The 25671-nt window shown below is 42.5% G+C and overlaps 1 protein-coding gene across 1 annotated transcript; it reads left to right on the forward strand.

Moving 5' to 3' along the window:
* Window positions 1-1655: 1655 nt before the first annotated feature.
* On the forward strand, window positions 1656-24262 carry LOC131407623 (inactive pancreatic lipase-related protein 1-like). Its single transcript, XM_058544383.1, is given in 11 exon segments — window positions 1656-1704; window positions 2300-2454; window positions 2958-3089; window positions 11674-11808; window positions 13114-13222; window positions 14691-14810; window positions 14910-15008; window positions 16134-16154; window positions 16488-16606; window positions 17766-17895; window positions 24249-24262. Coding segments are annotated over 11 exon segments (1083 nt in total).
* The last annotated feature ends 1409 nt before the right edge of the window (window positions 24263-25671 follow it).

Consider the following 25671-nt stretch of genomic DNA (forward strand, 5'->3'; position numbering starts at 1 on the left):
ACACTCAACAAATCTTGTTGATAACTTGCTCAGAATAACTGAATACTCAACAACTCGTTTCACTCTGTATAGTCTGGATTCGGATCCCATCTCATCACTCATTAGCTGTGTGATTTTGTAGGCAATTTACTTATCTTTCTCTGCCTCAGTTTCCACACCTGTAAGGGGAGGCAAATAATGGTACCTACCTCAGGGGGTTGTTGTAAGACTTAAGTTAGGTAATACATGTAAAGTGTGGAAACTGTGCACGTGGGAGAGCCTCAGTAACTGTTGGCAGCTGTTCTTTATTACTCTGGGGGACGTCTTTCCATCTTCTTAATAGGAGAATCCCTAGGCTTGTACCCTGCTGTTTTGGTTATTCAGGAGGAGTGTGGACTTTGACACGGAGGCATATTTAACTTGGGAGTGGGGTACATGAAGGCTTACGTGCCTGTTGTGTGAACTGGCCGAGCTGCTCACAGATGTGTGGGTCCATGGGTAATTCACGACAGCCTCATGAATTGTAGGACAGGTGTGCAAGCTTCAGAGTGTCTGGGGAAATTCAACAGATGTGACGTGGTCTGGTGACATGGGCTTTTAGGGGCTCCTGAACCCAGCTATTCAAAATTATAGAGAGATAATATAATATTGCTGTTTTGGGGGGTTTTTTTAAAGGCAGATTAGTACTAAGCAAACATCCGACGCCAATCCTCCTCTTTTTGTGGAAGAAGATTGGGCCTCGGCTAACATCCGCAGCCACCTTCCTACACTTTATATGGGACGCCGCCACAGCATGGCTTAATAAGCGGCACGTGAGTGCGCACCCGGGATCCGAATCCGAGAACCCGGGGCTGCGGAAGTGGAGCCCACGCACCTAACCGGTACACCACGGGGCAGGTCCCAATAATTCCTGTTTTTTTAAACCATTATGTTTCGGGTTGGTTCATTACATGGCACAGATAACTGGAACAGGTCGTTATTGGGGGATTGTGGTCAGAGGCTGTTGTGAGGGCTGCTGACTCTGTCTCCAAAGCTCATGTACTTGGGTATTACCAGACTGCCGGAGAGACATGCAGAGATAGAGACAGAGAGGAGCTTTTCTTAATCGGACACTTCCCATTACTTTCAGCTATTTGCAGGGCATTTCCATCTATTCCGTGTGAAAAATCCTATCCTCCATTATTAGAGTTTGCTGCTGTCTCCTTATTGGGACTTGTAAACTACTTGGTGATGAAATAGAAAATTGGAAAGTGGGGCCCACTTGGCTCACAATTACCTGCACAGGTACATAGGTGCAAAGTTAGAGACTTCTCATCCTCTTTTAATCAAGCATTCTTTCATCTTCCCAGACTTGGGGAAAGATTAGACCACCATTGTTAATCTTGTTTTGTGTATCTGTGTAGATTAAAATACTAAGTGCACACAGCATGTTCTATTATCACCTGCTCTTTCTTTGAAGCAGTGTCCAAATGACAACGCTCGAGTATATGAAAATGACCCGGACACTCGATCCAGAGGGAGGGGATGCCTGGGACATGCGACAGGGTAAGTCACCTTTGCCATCCTCCCGCCAGCTGTGAAGGAGAGGCGAGGCAAATAGCCTTGGATTCCTGCGAGTCTTCACTCACTGTTCTGGTAATGCATGGTGAGGCTGAGAATGTCTGGATTTATTGTAGATGGTGAACATCTGGACAATTGCACTTTTCCTGCTGGGAGCCGCCAAAGGTAAGAAACATCACGCCTGCCCCTTGGGAAGGGCTTAAACGCAGCATCTCAGCACTGGCCAGAGAAAGCCTTAGCTGTGGCAGGGCTTCCAGTGGCTCCAGACCACACCAAGGTTCCAGAGAGAGGCGGGTGGGGCTGGCACTCTGCCTGGGAGAGGAGGTAGTTTGAGTGGGACCCACTTCAGAGCATCTTCCCACCAGCCTGCCTTCTTGCCCAGGGTGCCCTCGGCCAGACTCTTCCAGGTAAAGCATTAATCACCTGCCTGGGTTAACACACAGACTTATCAGCGCCCGTTATCACATTAGTCCAATAAATATATCTATTGGACTATGGGGATGCGACACAGAACTTTTAAGTTTTGATGGTGGTTCTAAGCAGAGGCACCATTGGCGTCTCCATGGGATTCCATGGGACTGGTCCCAGATCAGAAGGTGGGTACTGGGGACCAGAAGAGAGTGGGTGGGGCAGAGGTGGGGTCTCTGCACGGGCATCAGACTGTCCCGAGGCAGGGAAGTGACCAGGCCTGAGCAGCAGAGATGTCCCAGATCCCAGCCTCGGGAGCCGACACTTGAGCAGAGTCATCCTTTCTCTCTAGGAAAAGAAATTTGCTATGATCACGTCGGGTGCTTTTCTGCCCCCGAGCCCTGGGCTGGGACTGCAATCAGGCCCCTGAAAGTTCTCCCCTGGAGCTCTGAGAACATCGTCACCTGCTTCTTGCTCTACACCAACAAGAACACAAACACCTTTCAAGTGAGACCTCCGTCATTTTAACATCATTATAATTGGGTGAGGGGCTGTGCCCACCTCCCAGACCAGGAGTTCCTTATCTCTGTACCCTCCTCCTTCACCCTACTCTGCCCCACCCCATCCCTTCAGCTGCCCCCCAGGCCTCTCCAGACCTGGACAGAGTAGGTCTTCCGTAAAATGTTGGCTCAAATGAATGAATGGTCGACATCTGCCAGAACCTCTAGCTGGCTATGTAATTCTGGTCTGCCGCAGAGAGCTTACCATCCAACAAGAACCCTATGGAAGGTAGGACTGTGAGCCACAATCCAGCCCCAGTGGAGGTAGTGATTCCTGACCTGGGGAGATGTGGCAGGGAAAGGGAGGTCAGGGTGGGCTTCCTGGAAGAGATGGCTTTTATGCTAAGCTTTGAGAGGTCATGGCATTGAGGCAGGTGGAGGTGGGGAAGGGAGAGACAGGCCTGAGTGGCTGGGCTGCAAAAACATGCAACCCCTCTGCATTTGTCACAGAGTCTCCTTCCCTCTGATCCATCAACGGTTGAGGCATCAAATTTTCAAACAGACAAGAAGACTCGATTCATCATCCAGGGCTTCATAGACAAGGGAGATGAGAGCTGGCTGCTGGATATGTGCAAGATAGGGGCTGGCGCTAATCCCTGTGGCTGGCTCTGGGGGCTGCTGCCACTGCTTCCTGTTAATGTTACCGCCTCCCTTTTAGCAATCGCAATAAATGAGCTCAGAAACAAGAAATCCTTATATATGAGGGACCTTTATGCAGTTAAAATGCCTGTCTTCACAAAAATCAGAATTCCCCTCCACATTTCTGGACTACCTCTGTAGCCTGAAGCAATGACATTTGCTATGTGAACAAATACTTGCACTATCTCGTTTCTGCTTAAATCAAGGCTAAATGTCGTCTGCTTCCATTTTCAGTGAGAGTACTTTATATTTCTGTAAATGAGTGATTATTTTCTTTTTGTTCAAGTCTTTCCCACATCCTCAGAGTCAGAGATGTGCTGCTATGACCACTTATTTGAGATATGGAGAACTAAGGCTGACTGGATAACTAAAAAGGCAGAATAGAAATTGCCAAAACTATGTGTAATACAGCATCTGTTGGTTAGAAGGACAACAGAAGAACACACACACACATGCACACACACACAGACATGCACACACACACAGATACGCGCACACACACAGATCCACCAAGTACACAGGCACACACACAAATACATAATACATCATCCTTTCTTTTTCATTTATTTTTTTATTGCGGTCACACTTTATAACATTGTGTAAATATCAAGTGTATATCATTATACTTCTCTTTCTGCATTTTACATCATGCTCTCCACCCAAATACTAATTACAAACCAGCAGCACACACATGTACCTAATCATCCCTTTTGCCCTCCTCCCTGCCCCCTTCCCTCTGGTAACCACTAATCTAATCTCTGTCTCTATGTGATTGTTTGTTGTTGTTTTTATCTTCTACTTATGATTGAGAACATACTGTATTTGACTTTCTCCCTCTGACTTATTTCGCTTAGCATAATACCCTCAATGTTCATCCATGTTGTCACAAATGGCTAGATTTCCTCGTTTCTCATGGCTGAGTGGTATTCCATTGTGTATATGTACCACATCTTTATCCATTCGTCCCTTAATGGGCACTTAGGTTGCTTCCAAGTCTTGGCTATTGTGAATAACGCTGCAAGGAACACAGGGGTGCATGTATCTTTATGCACTGGTGTTTTCACGTTTTTTGCATAAATACCCAGCAGTGGAATAGCTGGATCCTAGAGTAATTCTATCTTTAATTTTTTGAGGAATCTCCATACTGTTTTCCATAGTGGCTGCACAAGTTTGCACTCCCACCAGCAGTGTATGAGAGTTCCCTTCTCTCCACAACCTCTCCAACACTTGTTTTCTGTCTTGTTAATTATAGCCATTCTGACGGGCGTGAGGTGATATCTCATTGTAGTTTTGATTTGCATTTCCCTGATAGTTAGTGATTTTGAACATCTTTTCATGTGTCTGTTGGCCATCTGTATATCTTCTTTGGAGAAATGTCTGTTCAGGTCTTTCGCCCATTTTTTAATTGGGTTGGTAGTTTTTTTGTTGTTGAGATGCATGAGTTCTTTATATATTTTGGAGATTAACTCCTCATCAGATATATGGTTTGCAAATATCTTCTCCCAATTGTTAGGTTGTCTTTTCGTTTCGTTGATGGTTTCCTTTGCTGTGCAGAAGCTTTTTAGTTTGATGTAGTCACATTTGTTTATTTTTTCTATTGTTTCTCTTGCCCGGTCAGACATGATACTTGAAAATATGTTGCTAAGACGGATGTCAAAGAGTGTACTGCCTATGTTTTCTTCTAGAAGTTTCATAGTTTCAGGCCTTACATTCAAGTCTTTAATCCATTTTGAGTTAATTTTTGTGTATGGTGTAAGGTAAGGGTCTACTTTCATTTTTTTGCATGTGGCTGTCCAGTTTTCCCAACACCATTTGTTGAAGAGATTTTCCTTTCTCCATTATATGTTCTGGGCTCTTTTGTGGAAAGTTAGCTGTCCATAGATGTGTGGGTTTATTTCTGGGCTCTTGATTCTATTCCATTGAGCACCCTGTCTGTTTTTGTGCCAGTACCATGCTGTTTTGGTTACTATAGCTTTGTAGTATATTTTGAAATCAGGGAGTGTCATACCTCCAGCTTTGTTCTTTTTACTCAGGATTCCTTTGGCTGTTTGGAGTCTTTTGTTGTTCCATATAAATTTTAGGATTCTTCGTTCTATTCCTGTGAAAAATGTTGTTGGAACTTTGATAGGGATTGCATTGTCTATAGATTGCTTTAGGAAGTAAGGACATTTTAACTGTGTTAAATCTTCCAATCCAAGAGCACAGAATATCTTTCCATTTCTTTGTGTCTTCAATTTCTTTCAGCAATGTTTTGTAGTTTTCAGTGTACAGATCTTTCACCTCTTTGGTTAAGTTTATTCCTAGGTATTTTATTCTTTTTGCTGCAATTGTAAATGGGATTGTATTCCTAATTTCTCTTTCTGCTGCTTCATTGTTAGTGTATAGAAATGCAACTGATTTTTGTATGTTGATTTTGTATCCTGCAACTTTACCATATGCATTTATTATTTCTAAAAGATTTTTGGTGGGTTCTTTAGGATTTTCTATATATAATATCACGTCATCTGCAAATAGTGAGTTTCACTTCTTCCTTTCCAATTTGGATCCCTTTATTTCTTTTTCTTGTCTGACTTGTCTGGCTAGGACGTCCAATACTGTGTTAAATAGGAGTGGTGAGAGTGGGCATCCTTGTATGGTTCCTGTCCTTAGAGGGCTAGCTTTCAGTTTCACCATTGAGGATGATATTGGCTGTGGATTTGTCACATATGGCCTTTATTATGTTGAGGTACTTTCCTTCTATACCCATTTTATTCAGAGTTTTTATTATAAATGAATGCTGTATCTTGTCAAATGCTTTCTCTGCATCTATTGAGATGATCATGTGATTTTTATTCTTCATTTTATTAATGTGGTGTATCACCTTGATTGATTTGCAGATGTTGAACCATCCCTGCATCCCTGGAATAAATCCCACCTGATCATGGTGTACGATCTTTTTAATGTGTTATTGGATGTGATTTGCTAGTATTTTGTTGAGGATCTTTACATTGATGTTCATCAGTGATATTGGCGTGTAATTTTCCTTTTTTGTGTTGTCCTTGTCTGGTTTTGGTATCAGGATAATGTTCACTTTGTAGAATGAATTAGGAAGCTTCCCCTCCTCTTCAATTTTTTGGAAGAGTTTGAGAAGGATAGGTATTAAGTCTTCTTTGAATGTTTGGTAGAATTCATCAGGGAAGCTGTCTGGTCCTGGATTTTTATTTTGGGGGAGGTTTTTTGTTACTATTTCCATCTCTTTACTGGTGATTGGTCTATTCAAATTCTCTATTTCTTCTTGATTCAGTTTTGGAAGGTTGTATGAGTCTAAGAATTTATGCATTTCTTCTAGATTATCCAATTTTTTGGCATATAGCTTTACGTAGTATTCTCTTATAATCTTTAATATTTCTGAGGTGTCCATTGTAATTTCTCCTCTTTCATTTCTGATTTTACTTATTTGAACCTTCTCTCTTTTTCTCTTGGTGAGTCTAGCTAAAGGTTTGTCAATTTTGTTTATCTTTTCAAAGAACCAGCTCTTAGTTTTATTAATTTTTTCTATTGTTTTTTTAGTCTCTATTTCATTTATTTCTGCTCTGATTTTTATTATTTCCCTCCTTCTACTGATTTGGGGCTTTGTTTGTTCTTTTTCCAGTTCCTTTAGGTGCACTGTTAGATTGTTTATTTGAGATTTTTCTTGTTTGTTGAGATAGGCCTGCATTGCTATAAACTTCCTCTTAGAACTGCTTTTGCTGTATCCCATAAATTCTGATATGTCGGATTTTCATTTTCATTTATCTCCAGGTATTTTTTGATTTCTCCTTTGATTTCTTCATTGACCCAATCGTTGTTCAGTAGCATGTTGTTTAATCTCTACATATTTGTGGCTTTTATGATTTTCTTCCTATAGTTGATTTCTAGTTTCATACCGTTGTGGTCAGAAAAGATGCTTGGTATTATTTCAGTCTTCTTAAATTTATGGAGACTTGTTTTGTGGCCTAATATGTGATCAATCCTGGAGAATGTTCCAAGTGCATTTGAAAAGAATGTGTATTCTTTGGTTTTGGATGAAATGTTCTGTATATATCTACTAAGTCCATCTGTTCTAGTGTGTCATTTAGGGCCAATATTTCCTTATTGATCTTCTGTTTGGATGATCTATCCCTTGGTGTAAGTGGAGTGTTAAAGTCTCCTACTATTATTGTGCTACTGTCTATTTCTCCTTTTATGTCTGTTAATAATTGCTTTATATATTTAGGTGCTCCTATGTTGGGTGCATAGATATTTATGAGTGTTATATCCTGTTGTTGGATTGTTCCCTTGATCATTATGTAGTGCCCTTCTTTGTCTCTTGTTACAGTTTTTGTTTTTAAGTCTCTTTTGTCTGATATGAGTATTGCTACCCCAGCTTTCTTTTCATTGCCATTTGCATGGAGTATCTTTTTCCATCCCTTCACTTTCAGTTTGTGAGTGTCTTTAGGTCTGAAGTGTGTCTCTTGTATGCATCATATATATGGGTCTTCTTTTTTTATCCAATCAGCCACCCTATGCCTTTTAATTGGAGCATTTAGTCTGTTGACGTTTAAAGTAGCTATTGATAAATATGTACTTACTGCCATTTTTTAACTTTTTTTCTTGGTGTTTTAGTAGTTCTTCTCTGTTCCTTTCTTCTTGGCTTGCTCTCTTCCCTTGTGGTTTGATGGCTTTCTTTAGTATTATGTTTGGGTTCCTTTCTCTTAGTTTTTTGTGTATTTATTATAGGTTTTTGGTTTGTGATTACCATGGGGTTACTATATATACATATAGTAACCTATGTATATAGCAATCTATATTAAGTTGATAGTCTCTTCAGTTTGACTTCTAGCTGAAAGCTCTACTCTTTTACTCACCTCCTCCCACATTTTATGTTTTTGATATCATATCTAACCTCTTTTTTGTGTGTTTGTATCCATTACCCTCCTATAATGGAAATAGATAATTTTTCCTATTTGTGGTCTTCTCTTTCCCCCTTAAATAAGTCCCTTTAGCATTTCTTGTAGGACTGGTTTCTTGGTGACAAACTCCTTTAATTTTTGCTTGTCTGGGAAACTCTTTATCTCTCCTTCCATTCTGAATGATAACCTTGCTGGGTAGAGTATTTTTGGCTGTAGGTTTTTTCCTTATCGCAATTTAAATATATCATGCCACTCTCTTCTAGCCTGTAAGGTTTCTGCTGAGAAGTCAGCTGATAGCCTTATGGGGTTTCTTTTGTATGTAACTTGTTGCCTTTCTCTTGTGACTTTTAGGATTCTCTCTTTATCTCTAATTTTGGACATTTTAATTATGATGTGTCTTGGTGTGGGCCTCTTTGGGTTTATCTTGTTTGGTGCTCTGTGCTTCTCGTACCTGGATGTCTGTTTCCTTCCTTGGATTAGGGAAGTTTTCAGCTATTATTTCTTCAAATAGATTCTCTGCCCCTTTGTCTCTCTCTTCTCCTTCTGGGACATCTATAACATGGATGTTAGTGTGCTTGATGTTGTCCCAGAGGTCCCTTAGACTGCCCTCACTCTTTTTAATTCTTTTTTCTTTTATCTGTTCAGCTTGGGTGATTTCCTCTAGTCTTTCATCCAGCTCACTGATCCATTCCTCTGTATCCTCTACTGTACTTTTGAGTCTCTCTAGTGAATTTTTCATTTCCAGTATCGTATTCTTCATTTCTGATTCGTTCTTTTTTATATCTTCCATTTCATTGTTGACATTCTCACTGAGTTCATCCATTCTTCTCCCAAGATCATTGAACATCCTTATGATTCTTTGTTTGAACTCTGTTGGGTAGATTGCTCATTTCTGTTTTATTTAGTTCCTTTTCTGGGGTTTTGTCCTGTTCCCTTACTTGGAACGTATTCCTTTGCCTCCTCATTTTGCCTCTTTCCTTGTTCATGTGTCTATGTATTAGGTAGGTCAACTACGTCTCCTGATCTTGGAGAGGAGACCTTATATAAGTGATGCCTTATGAGGCTCTGCAGTGTGCTTCCCTCTCATCACCAGTTCCAAATGTTCCAGGAGTGACCCCTGTGTGGGCTATGTGTGTCCTTCTGTTGTGGCGGAGTTGCTTTTGCCATAGGTGCCAAGGGAGGCTGAGCTGTCCCCCTGGCTGGCTGGTTGTAATGCTCAGCTGTGTGTAGTTGTTGTGGGCCCTTTAGTCTCTTTATCAGGTGTGGGGAGCCCGAGCACAGTTGGCTGAAAGGTCTAATAGCACATTCCTGTCACAGTTTTTCTATTAAGTGAGTAGGCCCCCAGTGTGGTTGGTTGTTAGGCTCAGGGGCTTACAGTTGCTATAAGCCTCCAGCCTATAAGGCTCTTGTTAGCTTTCTGAGGAGCTGGGTGGGGCTGGCCTCGGGCACGGGAGCACCCAATTGTTTCAGGCTTTGGAAGGTGGGGCCCATCCCCTGTGTGTCTCTTTGAGAAGAACAAGTCTTCTGCAGCTGACAAGCCCCACCGCCCACAGGGCCACACACATAGTCAACACAGTCCTGCCGTATGCTCACGCCCCAGACTCCTGAAGTGAACCCAGTCTCTCCAAGGTAGGAGCCCCACACACTCCACAAAGGCCCAACACTTTCCACCCACTCCTCGAGCATGCCCTGTCCCACAGAGGTGGACCCACTTGTCAGGCTGCAGAGAATTCAGGCAGCTTGCTTAGCAGGCCCACAAGTTGCCCGAGGGCTTGTTGTTGGGTGCGGCCAGTCCCTAGGGTAGGCTGCTTTCCTTAGCTGAGCTGTGTTAAATTCCTGCTCTAGTAGGTGGGGCAGACCCTGGGCTAGCAGGCCACAGGGAGAACTCCAATGGCCTCTGCCAGTGTCTGGGTCAGCACGCCCACACCAGGCCACAGCAATGGCTGCCACCAACATCCCAGTCCCTGGAGAGTTCTCACCTCTCACCGAGATGTACCTAGAGCCTATCAGGTGAGTCTCTTTTCACCGAAGGACTGTGCACCTTTCTTTCTGGTGATTTTAGGTTGCTTTCTGAAATGGGTGAATTTGTGCTTGGGCCCTTTAAGAGCCAGCTTTAATTTCTTTGTGACTCAGCTTTTCTGGGGGTATTCCCCATTGTTATTAGTTGCTAGCAAAGTCAGATATTACGACACTGGTCTGGGTTGTGCTGGGTCCAAAAAATGCCTGTAGTGGGAGTGCTCCCCAGCTCAGGTCCCCGCTCCTCCAGGGAAGGCTGTGTACCTTTGGGTTGCTCTGGGCAGCCGTGAAGCGTTGCAGCTTGTGAAAGTGGCATTTTTCATTCCAGAAAGGAGTTTCGGCCTCTTCCACCTCAATTAGGACTGTCGTTTGCTGCAGGGGTTCCTCTTATCCAGTTTTCAGTTCTCTCTCAGGGGTAATTTTTCCAAGAGTAGTTGTAAATCTGCTGTGTCCTTGGGAGGAGGTGAGTTCAGAGTCTGCCTACATCGCCATCTTGACTTCTCTTTCCATCCTTTCTTTCTGTGTGTACACGGATTCAATCTATTTTTCTGACACCTAAGAATTTACCTTAGCAGCCTGTTTCTTCCACACACACGTTAATAACTCTAACACATAATGTCAAGAGGAAAAGTTACACACCCAGAAAATTAAAGTCATTCTGCACTTGGCTGTGGTTTACCAGGCTTTCAACTCTTGGTACCTCTTCCGTCCCATCATTAATAAGTATCTTAATGGATAAACTGTAAGACATAGTTTATACCCCAAATTCTCCAGGTTTGTGAGAGATTCCTCAGGATTGCTTTAAAAATAGAAGTCCTGAGAAAACAACTCTCAGCATCTCTGTGTTATCACACATATTAATATCATATCTGTGAAAAGTTTTTAAGTAGATTTTAAATTTATAGCACCATTTTAAACTCAAGCTGGTTGTATCTACCGCCTAGTAGAACTTCTAAGGATACTTCAGTTCCTTTGACATCCAGGAAAAAGTTTTCCTTTCAGAATTCTTCAATCTCTTTTAAATCAGGGCAGTTTTATTTTTCAAATATCTGAAGTATGTATTTCCCCCATGAAATATTATGCTATCCTGATTGTAAAAATAGTGACACTTCCCTCCCACCTTAAACCTTGGTAAATGCCCGGTGGCTGGGGCGAAGGCAAGCCCTTCAGTAATAAACTGCGGCATTGCCGAGAGGATGAAGGGTCCCTAGCGGTCAAATCCACAAGGTCGTTTAAACCCTGGACCCAGAGATTGCACATGAGACCTTTCCTTTTCAAGATAGAGCCTTTTTAATGATGCAATTGTTTCCCCCAACCTAATCAGCCTTATTGAATTTAGTGGAAGAAAACCAGAGAGTGGCCAGCATTTAATTAATCTATAAGCTACATAGGGAATCAATTTGCCTTTCTCACAGCATTCACCCTGAGGGATAACTCCTAATGGACAACAGGATTCCTAACAAAGTCTAGTTTATCTCAGCAGCCCAGCTAGAGAAAGACAGAAGAACGGCCAGTAGAACTGTTGGTGACCATTTCTGAGCGCTAGTCAGATGTGGTTTCACGCGCCCCATGAATACACCCTGGTGTCTCTCCAACACCAGAACATGTTCAAGGTGGAGGAGGTGAACCTCATCTGTGTGGACTGGAAGAAAGGTGCCCAAACCACCTACATGCAGGCTGCCAACAACGTGCGGGTGGTGGGCGCCCAGGTGGCCCAGATGCACGTCATGCTCTCAGTGAGTCGGCCGGCTAGGCTGGCGAGGAGGCAAACAGCACCCACTGGTCTCTGTTGGGTAAAGATGCAGCTGGGAGTTATCTATTTAAAGAAGAAATAGAAAGAATTGATATTTCTCTCAGTGTCCTACTTCTAATACTCTGAAATTCACCTTAATAATGACACACCGGTGAAAGGAAAAACCATAATAGCCAACACTTAGAAGGGGGTGCTTTTATTATCATCTTCAATTGGCACATAAGAAAACCAAGGCCCAGGAAGGTTAACTAGTTTACCCAAAAAATCGTAGAGCAGGTGAATATAAGAGTTGTCTTTTGGGCCTAGACCATCCAGCTCCAGGGCACCCCACTGCCCAGCCCACTGCACCAGGCGATCTCTGGGGTAAAACACAGCATCGCCAGGAGAGCCAAATGGAAACAAAGGGAGTATATGCAATTCAAGAATTCCTTTTACTACAATCAATTCAGCTGTTTCTTCCTGCCCTGGTCTTTCATTGTAGCTAATTCTTTAAGGCTTTAATTCTTCCAGTTAAGTCACTAATTCTTCATGACTATTTTCTATACCAGATAAAGGTGCTGGTCATTTCTGTCTTATGGTTAAATGTTCTACAAAAGAACCAATTGGTTCTAACTATTTCTGCATCCCTGCGGAAATCAAAACCCATGATGTTTGTACTAGAGGCACGAGAGACCAATAAATGAGTACATGTGGGTGAACATCTTTGAGACCAACATGTATGAACACCTCGTAGCTCTATGTCATTTACTTATTCACCCAATATTTTGGATGAACACAGTGGCACAGTGGCAGGAGCTGTGGTAGGAGGTAAAGAGGAGGGAGGAGATCCAGCCTTGGAGGAGCTTCCAGTGAAGACTTGCGATGACAGCAGAGTGTGATCAGGGTTCTGATGGGGATGGGAGTGCAGGGCTCTATGGGAGCACATGGGGGGCAGCTGATCCACATGGGGCGGGGGTGGAGCTGGATGGCTAGGCTGTGTCAACGCGAGCTGGGCAAGTGGTTGGGGTATGGACAACAACAGGAAGCGAAGTCCAAACCAGGCCCGGAAGTGAGAGAATAGGACGTATATGAGGGGTTGACAGTTGCACAAAGGGTTTGGCGAGAGAAGAGTCTAGAAAAACAGATGTTATGTCAGGAAAGCTCTGAGGCTCTCTTAATGAGTTTGGGCTTGATCCTAAGGGCAGTGGGAGCCACAGAAGATTTTCAGCAGAGGAGTAACAACATTAGGTTTGCACGGTACAAAAACCACAGTACAAAATGTCCTGAAAACACAATCTTCCTTCTCCAGGCAAACTACAGCTACTCACCTTCCCAACTCCACCTCATTGGCCACAGCCTGGGAGCCCACGCGGCTGGAGAGACAGGGAGCAGGACTCCAGGCCTGGGCAGGATTACGGGTAAGGTACAAGGGGCAGAGCCCCAGGTTTGGTCCCAAGTAACCCCACAACGTGGTACAAGACTGCAGCCCATCTCAGAGCTGGCCCTAAGGAGACTGTCCCCTTGGCTGTGGCAGTGCTGGCTGGAGCCTGCACAGAACATTTTAGGAAGCCCCGAGGAAGCCCGTCTGTGTGGCTGAGGAGGTGGTGGCTTCATTCTCTTTTGCTTCCGTTTGCTTCTTCTGCCTCCATCCCATCCCTCCTCTCTAGAACCTAATTTTCTGCTGGCATGGGTTGCTCAGCAGGACTGGGCACCCAGGAAAATGCAGAGTAAGGCTGGTGGGAACACAAACAAACATAATTAAGAAGGATCCGTATTGTCATTTCCTTTCCCATTCTCTTTGAAATCAAGGGCAGAGTAGAACATGAGAATTATCCTTCCATTGCCTCTGCTGGTGGAAGAGACCCAGCCACCGTCACACCAAAAGCATCCTTTAGCCCAAGCAAAGCCTTTCAATTATAACAGCAACAACAAAATATATCTATATAATATAATCATAATAACACTAATGTAATTATTATAGTAGCATAGATTAAGTGCCTACTTATCCCAAATATTGTGCAAAGTGCTTTACATTTTCTCACTGAATCCTCAGAACTGAAGCAACAGGCTCAGAGAAGCAAATACCCTGCCCCCGGCCACACAGCTAATCAGTGAGGGAACTGAGGTTGAAACCCAGTTCTGCTGTCATTTGACTCTTCCTTTAAGAACTCTCCCTTTTCTTTTCAACAGACAATTATGTTCATGCCTTTTCAGTGCTCTGATCAAACCTTCAAAAACCTGTTGACAAATCCAGGAGCCCTCCAAGAAGGAAATATAGTCAGGAGGAAACAATAAAAATTAATATTTTACTTATACGCCCATGAGGATGTGCCAAGCACAGTGATAAATGCTACATATATTATCTCATTTAATCTTATTATAACCATACTATTTCTCGCATTTTATAAATGGGGAAACTGAGGCACAAAAAAAGCCAAGTGATTCGTCCAAGGTCATGCAACTTGTCCAAGAAATAGCTGAGTAGGGATTTGGAGCTAGGCAGCGTGGTCCCAGCATCTGTGTTCTTAATTATGACATCATACTACTTTGCCCCTTTTTTCTTCAAACTTGGGAAGAGAAAGAGAATATTGAAGAAGAAAGGTATACAAGTAAATGGGAGAATCTTATATGAAAAAAAAAAAATCCTTGCTCAAACAAAACCTAAGTTTCTTTGCTCCTCTGCCCTTCTCTATCCATGCCACTGGAACATTCTTGTAATGAGCAACCATGTCCCCATATTCAATACCCAGGGCCATGGAACTGCACAAATGCAGGGTATGGCGTCTCTTCAGTTGGTGCAAGGCACAGCCTGGGCAACTGTACACCACAATCCTGCCAGTATCTGCAGCCAGGTCTATTTTCTGCAGCACTGGCCATCTCTTTTAGAGTTGGATCCCGTAGAAGCAAATTTCCAGGGTACTCTTGAAGAGGTTCGACTCCACCCCTCCGACGCTGACTTTGTTGATGTGATCCACACGGATGCAGCTCCTCTGACCCTATTCATGGGTGAGCCCCATGATGCTCCAGCTGTGAGCGTGTGCACTTGTGTTTTAACCAGGGGAGCCCTGCCTTATGAAAACCTCATTGCTCTTTCAAACGTTTTAGGTTTTGGAACAAACCAACGGGTGGGTCACTTTGACTTTTTCCCAAACGGAGGAGAGGAGATGCCAGGATCCAAGAAGAACGTGCTGTAGCAGACTGTGGGCCAGATGGCATCTGGCAGGTAAAGCCAGAGAGAGCCAGGGTGTCACCTCCTGGGCTGAGCAGCGCCCTGCCCATAGCACATCTTAAAAATGAAAACACACGGCTCTTTATAAATATACATCCCTCTTGTATATATATCATTTGTTATATCCCAGCTCTACGGATTGTGTGCTGTCTTCAAACATTGTTGAGTGTCCTGAAGTGCACAGGCAACAAAGAATTACAAAACCGTTACTTAAAGCTATAAGTCCAACAATCAATTGGTAGCTACCTAACAAAGAAAGGAAATACCCCAAAAGTAAATATCCTGACTCTAACTGAGAATTTTTCTGCCAATTTTCCCTTGGCAGTCAGCGATATGGTTCAAGCTTATGTAACTGGCTTCAATTCCGTAGACAAAATGAGAATTTCACAATCATTTCACAGCAAAGTCATTGGCACAGTGAGAGTCACCGTCCCTCTGTGCTGGGTCAGGAGTGAGGAGCAATCACAGGCAAGGAAGGTTAGAATGGAGGCCGTGCTGTTCGAGGTGGTTATTCTTGATCATTGGTGGAGCACACTGAGATAAAGGGCGTCCATCAGAGACAGCTCTGACTCTGTATCTAATAAGATCAAGAGGACAATGGACAGGTGAAATTTTCAGCCAAACTCATCATTTGGCATAATACAGGTTAAAACCCTTAGTGGTCTGACCAAATCTAATGAGTAAAGATTTTTACTGAATTTGATCAAAATGCCTTGGCAGGTATGGACACCATCAAAGCAAATATTAAGGGTGAGGACTTATGTATCTGTATTACAGCCTTATGGGGGTTTGCATGGATGGGGTAGCCTAAACTCTCCATCAGTAAAGGCCAAGCAAGTCCAGGCCAGGTCTGGAAGGTGTGCTGTGACACCTGTCCCTTGGCAGGAGTTGTAGGGGCCAGGGAAGGTTGTGAGAAGGAGTGAGACACTATGAGAGTGAAAGGGATGCTCTTACAAAGCCGCCTAAAGCTACTCAACCTCCTTTTTATTTGCCTAAACACAGCATGAAAATGTCCTTGCCCTGGTTTTGTCATGTCTGGGAGGTCGTGTCACATCTGGTTATGTCTTCAAGCCTGGTGCCTGGGACATGGGATGGCACAGAGCTTAGAGGCATGGGCTTGGGTTTAATTCCCAGCTCTGCCTCTTACTAGCTGTAATCCGAAATCTGAGGCTGTAATCTGCACCTCTTTCTGTAATTAGGGATGGTGTGACACCCACCTCCTAGGAAAGGTGAGGATTACAGGGACAATACATGTAAAGCGCTCAGAACATTGTCCTGCCCACAGAAAGCACTCTCTATATGTTAACTGTCATTATTGTGTCTGGATTTGGATTTATTTTAAATTTCTGAGAATACCGTCTCACTTTTGAACCATCCCACTTGGAAAGAGAGAGGAAGAGAAGTTGTCATGGCCCCTCGACCACCAGTGCCGCCGTCCCCATTTGTTTCCCCAGGAACACGGAACTTTGTGGCTTGCAAACATCCGAGAAGCTACAAGTATTACTCGGAGAGCATCCTCAATTCTGATGGGTTCGCTGCATACCCCTGCGATTCCTATAGGACCTTTGAATCTGTAAGCTATTTTTCTACGTTGAGTCCCACTGTGGAACTATTATCCTTCTGTGTTTGGGATTTGCAGCACCCTCTCACCAGTTTCTGACCATCCCCCACTTGTTTTGCATTGCCTCTCAGAGTTCATGGTTCTGTGGAGTGAAAGAAAAAAAAATTTAGGCAGGAGGTGGCTAAAATTCTAGATGAGTCATGTGGGCAAGGAAGACTGGGAAATCAGAGAGAAGAGCAGTCAATTCAATGATCTAGAAAGGCTTCCTGCAGGAGGCAACATTTGCATCTGGCTTGTAAAATCATAGAATTTAGAAGGAAGAGAAGGGCAGAGCAATAGAAGAATATATGAGGGGGCCAGCCTGGTGGCATAGTGGTTAAGTTCGCACACTCTGCTTGGGTGGTTCGGGGTTCGCCAGTTCAGATCCTGGGCATGGACCTACTCACCACTCATCAAGCCCTGCTGAGGTTCCATCGAACATAGAACTAGAAAGACCTGCAATTAGGATATACAACTATGTTCCGGGGCTTTCGGGAGAAAAAAGGAAAAGAGGAAGCATGGCAACAGATGTTAGCTCAGGGCCAGTCTTCCTAAAAAAAAATAATAATAATAAAAAGAATATGTGAGAAGATTTCATACGCCAGAGAGAATGAAAGGTGGATGCTGGGGTTCTGGATACCAGGCTGGGAGTTTGTGCTTATGCAGCTGGCAGCAAGGGGAGAGATGGAGGCAATGATATGCCACAGCCTGCCTATTCTGGCTCTGTGAACTTCTCTTCCCAACTCCATATTCAGTCACATCATGTTGGCAGCCTGAAATTGGCCACAGTCGGAATATTTACACCACAGAAATTGGTAAACACTACAATCAGGGCTTTTTGTCCCAGAGTTGGCTGTTAATCAGTCACCAGCACATCACTCCACGGAAGGTATCATTGCTCTAACCTGGAGTCCAGGTGTTAGTATTTTTTAAAGCTTTCCAAGTAGTTCTAATGTGGTCTGTATCAGACTTGGAACCCTGTCCTGGTTGAAGGTAATTTACACATTACCTGTTCCAAGCCCCTTCCTGTTACAAATGGGGAAGCAGACTGTAGGAAAATTGCTCCCCCAGATGGATGGATCATAAAAAGACGAATTCACACCCTATAGCCCGATCTCTCTCTTCTCATTAGAACAAGTGCTTCCCCTGTCCAGATGCAGGGTGCCCGCAGATGGGCCACTATGCTGATCAATTTGCCAGCAAGACAAGTGAGGAGCAGCAGAAATTCTTCCTGAACACAGGAGATTCCAGCAGTTTTGCCTGTAAGTTGCACTTTGACTTTCCCACCCACGAAAACAAAGTTTAGTTTTTGTCGTAAATGAAGGGCTTTTCTCTAACCTGAAATATTTATGGGCACATTCTGATTTCTTAGAAAAAGGACACATCCACCCAAACTATCCCATTTAAGACTCAATTGAGGATTTAGAAAGAGTCTGCATTTCTTCCATTTTATTTCTATGGCGTGAAATCAGTGCAAGCAAATAGTATAACTAATGGGACAACAGCAATTTACACGTCTCTGTGGCTACCTAACTTGAATTTTTACCACTCCACAGTGCATTGTTCTTTTCATGTTTAAGACTGTGTCATATGTACCTGCTCTTCTATTCATTCAGCAAACGTTTGTTTGGTACCAGCTCTTAGCTAAGCTGGGCCCCTTAAGAAGTCCAGCTCCAGTCTCTCCATTTCCCCCACATTGTCCATGTGAACCTGATGCCCGGGGGCTGCCTCTTGGGTGGGTGGGAATCAGGAAGGGGTGATTTCTCTCAAAAATCTGCTGAAAGGCTGGGACATTGGGTAAAGACATGGCATGCTTGGGGCACTTTGTGCCAACGTGCCCTATGATAGTTCCCTAAGATGTTGCACTGTAAAAAAAGACACTATGTTTGTATAAATACATAAGTATAATATATATCTTATACAGTTTTTTAAGTTAGGTTTATTGAGGTATAATTTATGTACAGCAAAATTCACCATTTTTAGTGTATAGTTCTATGAGTTTTGATAAATGAATAGTGTGAAACCATCTCCACAATCAAGATATAGAACATTTTCATCACTATATATGTGTTTTTAAAAAAAGACATTGGTTAATCAATCCTTCCACTGATGTAGTGACACATGAAATTGCCCATATTTTAACAACAACAAATTAAACATTCAAAAACCATATATTCATTCCTCAACTAACATTTATTTACGAGCCAGAGACTAGCTAGACACTGGGGATGGAGGGATGAACAAGACACTCTGCACATGAAATTGATAATCCGGCAGAGAATATGGAAACTGAGCCAGCAGCTCTGAGTGTGCTGGGCTTGGCAGGTTGCTGCTGTGGCATCGTGGGCCAGAGGGCCTGGCCCTGACCAGAGGGAGGGACAGGGACAACATCTCAGAGGATGTGAAGGATGAGTAGGAGTTGGGCAAAGGATGTGTGTGTGTGTGTTTATGTACATATTTGTGTACGTGTGTGAGTGTCTGAGTGTGTGTGTGTTTGTGTGAATGCATGTGCATGTGCATAGTGGGGGTGTGTGTGTCTATGTGTATGCGAGTGTGTGGTTATATGTGTGTTGGCATGCACATATGTGTGTGTGTGCTCGTGGGCACTGAGACATCCCTACAGGTATAAATCTGGGTGACAGCTGAGCCCTGCTCTGTGCTAGAGACAGCCCAGGGCCCCGGGGATGCAGAGACAAGACACAGACCCTGCCCTCGAGGTGGTCTCAGTACTGCACTCCTGAGCTACCTTTCCAAATGTGGGGACAAGCCCTTGTTCTTTCTATTTTTACCTTACCTCATCATACTGTCATTCTAGAGCAGAGCTGTCCAACAGAACTTTCTGCAATGATGGGAATGGCTCATTTTTTACTTGCATTGCTTGAGTTTGTTGTTGAGTGTTAAGAGTTCTTTGTGTATTTTGGATAACTGTCCTTTATCAGATGTGTCTTTTGCAAACATTTTTCCCAGTCTGTGGTTTGTCTTCTTATTCTTTTGGGATTGTCTTTCACAGAGCAGATATTTTTAATTTTAGTGAAGTCCAGTTTATCAATTATTTCTTTCATGGATTGTGCCTTTGGTGTCATATCTAAAGAGTCATCACCATACCCAAAGTCATCTAGGTTTTCTCCTATGTTGTCTTCTAGGAGTTTTATAGCTTTGAAGTTTACATTTAGGTCTGTGATTTTTGAGTTAATTTTTATGAAGGGTATAAGGTGTGTATCTAGATTCATTTTTTTGCATGTGAATGTCCAGTTGTTCCAGCACCGTTTGATGAAGACGATCTTTGCCCATTGTTTTTCCTTTGCTCCTTTATCAAAGATCCACTTGGCTATATTTATGTGGGTCAATTTCTGGGCTCTCTATTCTGTTTCATTGATCTAGTTGTATATTCTTTTGTCAAGATTGCACTGTCTTGATTGCTGTAGATTTATAGTAAGTCTTGAAGTGGAGTAGTATCTTCCAGCTTTGTTCCTCTGCCTCAGTATTGTGTTGGCTATTCTGGCTCTTTTTCCTCTCCATGTATACTTTAGAATTGGTTTGTCAATATCCACAAAATAACTTGCTGGAAGTTTGACTGGTATTGTGTTGAATCAACAGATCACATTGGGAAGAACTGACATCTTGACAATATTGAGTCTTCCTATCCATGAACATGGAATCTCTCCACTGTAGTTTTTCTTTGATTTCATTCATCAGAGTTTTATAGTTTTCCTCATATAGATGTTCTTTTAAGGGCAGGGTTTTTAATTTTCATAAAGTCTAGTTTATCTATTTTTTAATAGAATACTTTTAATTTCCTGAGAAATGTTTACCTACCCCAAGGTAGCAAAGATTTTTTTCCTGTGTTTTCTCTTAGAAGGTTTTGGTTTTAGGTTTTACATTTAGGTCTGTGACTTTCAGTACTTTAAATAAGCCCTTCCACTGTCTGCTTGCTTGTTTCTGTTGAGAAGTCTGCAGTCATTCTTAAGTTTGTTTTCCCTGTATATGATGTGTCTTTTTTTCCCTCTATTTGCCTTTAAGATTTTTTTCTTTATTATTGAGTTTAAATATTTTACTATGATGTGCCTTTGTGTGGTTTTCATTGGATTTTCCCTGCTTGGGGATTGTTGAGCTTCTTGGATACGTGGGTTCATTTTTTAAAATCAATATTGGACATTTTCAGCCATTATTTTTTCAAATATTTTACTTACCACCTGCTCCAGGAATCCAGTTATGTGTATGTTACACTGCTTGGTATTTTCCCATAGGTCACTGAAGTCCTATTTGATTTTTCAACCTTTTTTCTCTGTGTACTTTAGTTGGGATAGTTTCTATTGCCATGTCTTCAGTTTCTTGGTCTTTTCTTCTGTAGTGTGTAATCTGCTATTAAATCCATGCTTAATAGTTTCTACTTTTCTCTTCATTATGTCCACATTTTCCTTTGAATCTTGAATATATTTATAATAGCTATTTTAAAGTCCTTGTCTGCAAATTTTATTATCTCTATCAGTTTTGGATCTCTTTCCATTAACTGATGAGTCGTATTTTTCTACTTCTTTGCATGCCTAACAATGTGTGATTAGATGCTGGGCATTAATAATTTTACATTACTGAGTATGTTATTGTCTTCTATTAAAGAGAATTATAGAACTTTAATTTTTTTTTATTGGTTGGGATAGGCAGTTAATTTACTTGCAGAACAGTTTCATCTTTTTGAGGTTTGTCCTTATGTTTTTTTAAACCAGGTTGAGATTAGCCTTTTCTCTAAGGCTATATTAGCCTTCCTCCTAAGGCATGGCCTTTTGGGGGGTATCTACTGAATGCCTTGATCATTCAGTGAAATCTTCTATTCCGTTGGGCTAAACATCTCCAAATCGTATGCGAGCTCCAGGTGTTGTTCCGATTATAGATTTTCCCAATAGTGGGTCTTTCCCGGATAGCTCTTATGTGACCAGCCTCATGGAATCTTACTCTTTGCATGCAGAGCTTAGTATTCCTCCAAAGACTCAAGTGGACCCCTATGACAATTTCTGAAACTCTTCATTTTTGTAGCCTTCTTCTCTCCAGTGGTCTGCTCTGCACATTCTAACTACCTTAGCCTCCCTGAACTCTGATCTCTATCTCGTCAGCTCGATGAGTCTGCTCTGCTCTGCTTGGATTCTCCCTTCCTGTGCTGGGGTCCAGGAAATGCTGCCAGGCACATAGCTGCAATGATTGGAGGTCTCACCTCATTTTTTGTCCTTTTTTCATTTATTACAGTCTTGCACTATCCACTGCCCAGTTTCAGAAATTCATTGCTGGGCCAGCCCTGTGGTGTAGCGTTTAAGTGCGCATGCTCCGCTGCTGGTGGCCCAGGTTCAGATCCTGGGCGCGCACCGACGCACCGCTTCTCAGGCCATGCTGTGGTGGCGTCCCACATAAAGTGGAGGAAGATGAGCACAGATGTTAGCTCAGGGCCAGTCTTCTTCAGCAAAAAAAGGAGGTTTTGCAGGGATGTTAGCTCAGGGTTGATCTTCCTCACAAAGAAGAAACTCATTGCTTCATGTATTTTGTCCATTCTTTTAATTATTTTGATAAAAGAGCAAGTCTGATACCAGTTGCTCCACCATGGCTAAAAGTAGAAGTCCCTCAGCTTATAATTTTTGAAATGGACTTTGCAACTTGCCTGACACGGCTGGTTGTGAAAGGCACATGGTGTGACAACCACTGGATTGGCCTGCCCCTCTGTGAGGATCCCCAAATCATTTCTAATTGTTTGATACCCAAAATATCTTAGGAGTGGAACAAAGAAAATTTTGGGGGGTTACAAATTATTAGTCTACTTTTTTCTTTTTCCTTTTGCTTGTTCTCTCATTTTTTCCCCTTTCATCACAGCTCCCGGTATCTCAGCTGTCATCTTGGGTCTGTTGAATTCTGCATCTCTACCTATTTGCTCTCTCTCCCCCTTCAATGGCATTTGGAAAATCTTGTTCTTCTATTTCGTAAGGACCCTAGAGTTGGCTCCCATTCAAACCCCTTGAGAGTTTATATTTTTGAAAGGAGATCAGAGTAGTTTGAAAATAGCCCAAGTAGATATGCAACAAGGTTAAAAACCTCAGAGAAGTCAACCAGATCTGAGAAGTCTTATTTGTGATTTTAGGTAGAGTAAATTAGATCTCCATTTGTGTTGTCCCATGCAATAGGCACCAGCCACATGTGACGGTTGACCATTTGAAATGTGCTAATGTCACATGTTGAAATGATATTATTTTGGATATATTAGATTAAATAAATTATTAAAATATATTTCACATATTTCTTTTTACTTTTTAAAGTGTGGCTTGCATTATATTCCTATTGAGCAGTACTGTTGTAGAAAGTAGAGGGCAGGGGAAGGGGCTGTGGTTTTAAGAAGGACAATAGCATGGCTAGTCTGCATTTTAAAACTGACTATCTGGCAGTGTGTAGAGGACAGACAAGAGAGGGGCTAGTCTGAGGGCAAGGAAAGCAATCAGAAGACTACTGTGACGGCCCAGGAGAGAAATGATTATCATATTCAATGTCACAAAAGTTGTATTTCTATTTGATAAAATTTCCATTTGCTGTATTGGTAGTAGGGAAGCAAAATACAAAGGAAACAAAACAATAGGTTATCCAAAAAATGTGTGTGTGACTTTGTTTTGGAAAGCAGATCCCAAGTCTTACAGACTTGTATACACACACATATTAACATCTCCAGCTGTTTCCATTCTTGATCATTTCTTAGGTCAGCTCTAGATTAAGCCTGGGAGCTCATGGCCTTCTAATAGGTTGTCATCTGGGGCTGGTTTGAAGAGTTTGTCCCTCCAGGCCTGGCTCTACTACACGTCCCTGGGCAAGTTGCTTAAAATCTGAATCTCACTATCTTCATAAGAAAAACAGCTAAAGCTTCCACAGGTTCTGTAGGAGATTAAATGCAAAAACTTAAAAAGTATGTAAAACAAAATAATTAATGCTATAAAATTTTAGGTATGCTTGTTATTCTGCATGACAAAGTAAACCAATTTCATGCATAGTGGAGTGGGTTGACCATAATTTCACTCCTTGGGTCCGGGTGAACTCAATTCCCTCATATTTGGCAGGATGGTTGCTCTGGAAGGTGTGAGGCAACAACAACCTCCAGATCATCCCAGTCATCTTCTGCTCAGGGAAGTCTGGCATCCTCAGGTGAGCATGTTCTCCCTCCCATTGATAGCCTTGGCAGTAGGCTGAACTGGATACGGGAGGACAGGACAGGCTCTCTGAAGGTTAAGTAAATGAGACCCTGTTTGGCTAACATGCTGGTTATCTGGCCACACAGGTGTCCCTCACCTGCAGTTCTTTCTTTCACCTGGAGTTTGGTATCACTGCTGATACCAAATTCAAGGCTGCCAGATCAGAGCCTAAACTTACATCAATATTTAACTCCTCTGCATACATAGCTACAGGATTAGAGACTTCCAGATTTGGCTTCTTTTTTTGTTTTTAAATGTCTAAAGTGTCAGAGTCAAGGCTGAGTCATTGTTATGTAGTTCTCTGCTGTATCCAGGAGACAGGGAATTATTTTTCAATGCGAGCCCACTTTCAATGCCAGGAGGTCCCTGGGGCAGGGCTGCCATGGCCCCATCACCCTTTACAGGGTCCACCGTCTAGCCCGCAATCCCTAAATGTGAGGAGTAACAAAGGCTAGTGGAGGGCAGAGTTTTAGTGGTAGCTCCAATCCACCTAGCTGTGGTATTTGAGAATTCCCTATGCATCCAGCACACTGAGTTGCTCCATCTACATACACATAGCATCTGGGGGGCCAGGCCACATTGGGTAAATTTTCGCTAACACCTGGGGTATCATATGGCCTCAGATTGCTCGTGAATCAATGGTCACCATCAGGTACTGGACTGAAGAACGCCCATTAAAATTAAAAGTGGAGGTGAAGAATTGAGAAATTCCTTTTCATAAATCAGGAAGTAGCAGGAAGGGAATTTTTTTAAAACCGAGAATTAGAAAAGAATCTGTCCAAGTATTAATGTTATGGCTAAGCACCCTCCAAATCTCGTGGTGAAATTTATAGCCCAAGATTCGACATTTGGGATCTGAACTATTCTTGGAATTTGGAGAAATAATTGCACAATAAAATAATCTCTGTGGGTTAAGGTAATGCTCGTTGTTATAACTCTGGAATAGCGGTGGCTTAAAACAATAGGAATTTATTTCTTACTCACGTAAAGTCTAAAATGGGTGTTTGTGATTGATGGACTGCTTTCCTCTCACCAGGGAACCCAGGCTCCTTCCATCTTGTGGCTCCGCCAGCTTCAACACACGGCCTGCAAGGTTGCTGTAGTTGTCTGCGTCAAGCCATGGAAGGGGAGGCATGTGGAGGATTGTGTGTGGGTTTTTATGAGGAGGGCTGGAACTGGTGCACATCTGGGCGCTCACATCTCATTTGCGGGAAGTTGACTATGTGGCCCACCTCCTCGCAAGGGAGATTGGGGAATAGAGTCTAGTTCTGGTCCCTGTAGGAAGAGGCCAACAGTCTCTGCTTCATTCTCTGTAAACAGACGCTCAAAGACAGCACGTTAATGGTCTGAATGAAACAATATGGTTCATGAAATTTTACAACCCAGCTAAAGGGTTCAGCAAGATTGAATTTAGGGGAAGTCATTCATCCAGAACTGACATGATAAACTGCTGGTTATGTACAATTCCTTTCTTAGCTTTCATAACAGTTGCGGAAATTGAATCTTCCCTAAACATTCTAAAATTTGAACTTATTTTCATTTATAAAACAATTTCCCATGGACTCTAGTCTCTGTTTCAGAATTTGTCGACTTTTGTCCTAATTTTACAGCCTATATTGAATAAAAGTCTCCCTAATTATGGATTAAATTTTGTACCATCTACAATACCAACTTAGAATAACAAATAATTCACACAAAATGTATTTTGCTTCATGGTAAACCCCAGAGTGAACATTGGCTCTCTTTTTTCTTAGGTTTGTTTGTTTGTTTTGAGTAAAAGAGGCTTGAAAAAATCACAGCTCTTTATGGTGAGATTGGGTAGGCAGT

Source organism: Diceros bicornis, chromosome 6 (assembly GCF_020826845.1).
Source record: "Diceros bicornis minor isolate mBicDic1 chromosome 6, mDicBic1.mat.cur, whole genome shotgun sequence".
Classification (NCBI taxonomy): domain Eukaryota; kingdom Metazoa; phylum Chordata; class Mammalia; order Perissodactyla; family Rhinocerotidae; genus Diceros; species Diceros bicornis.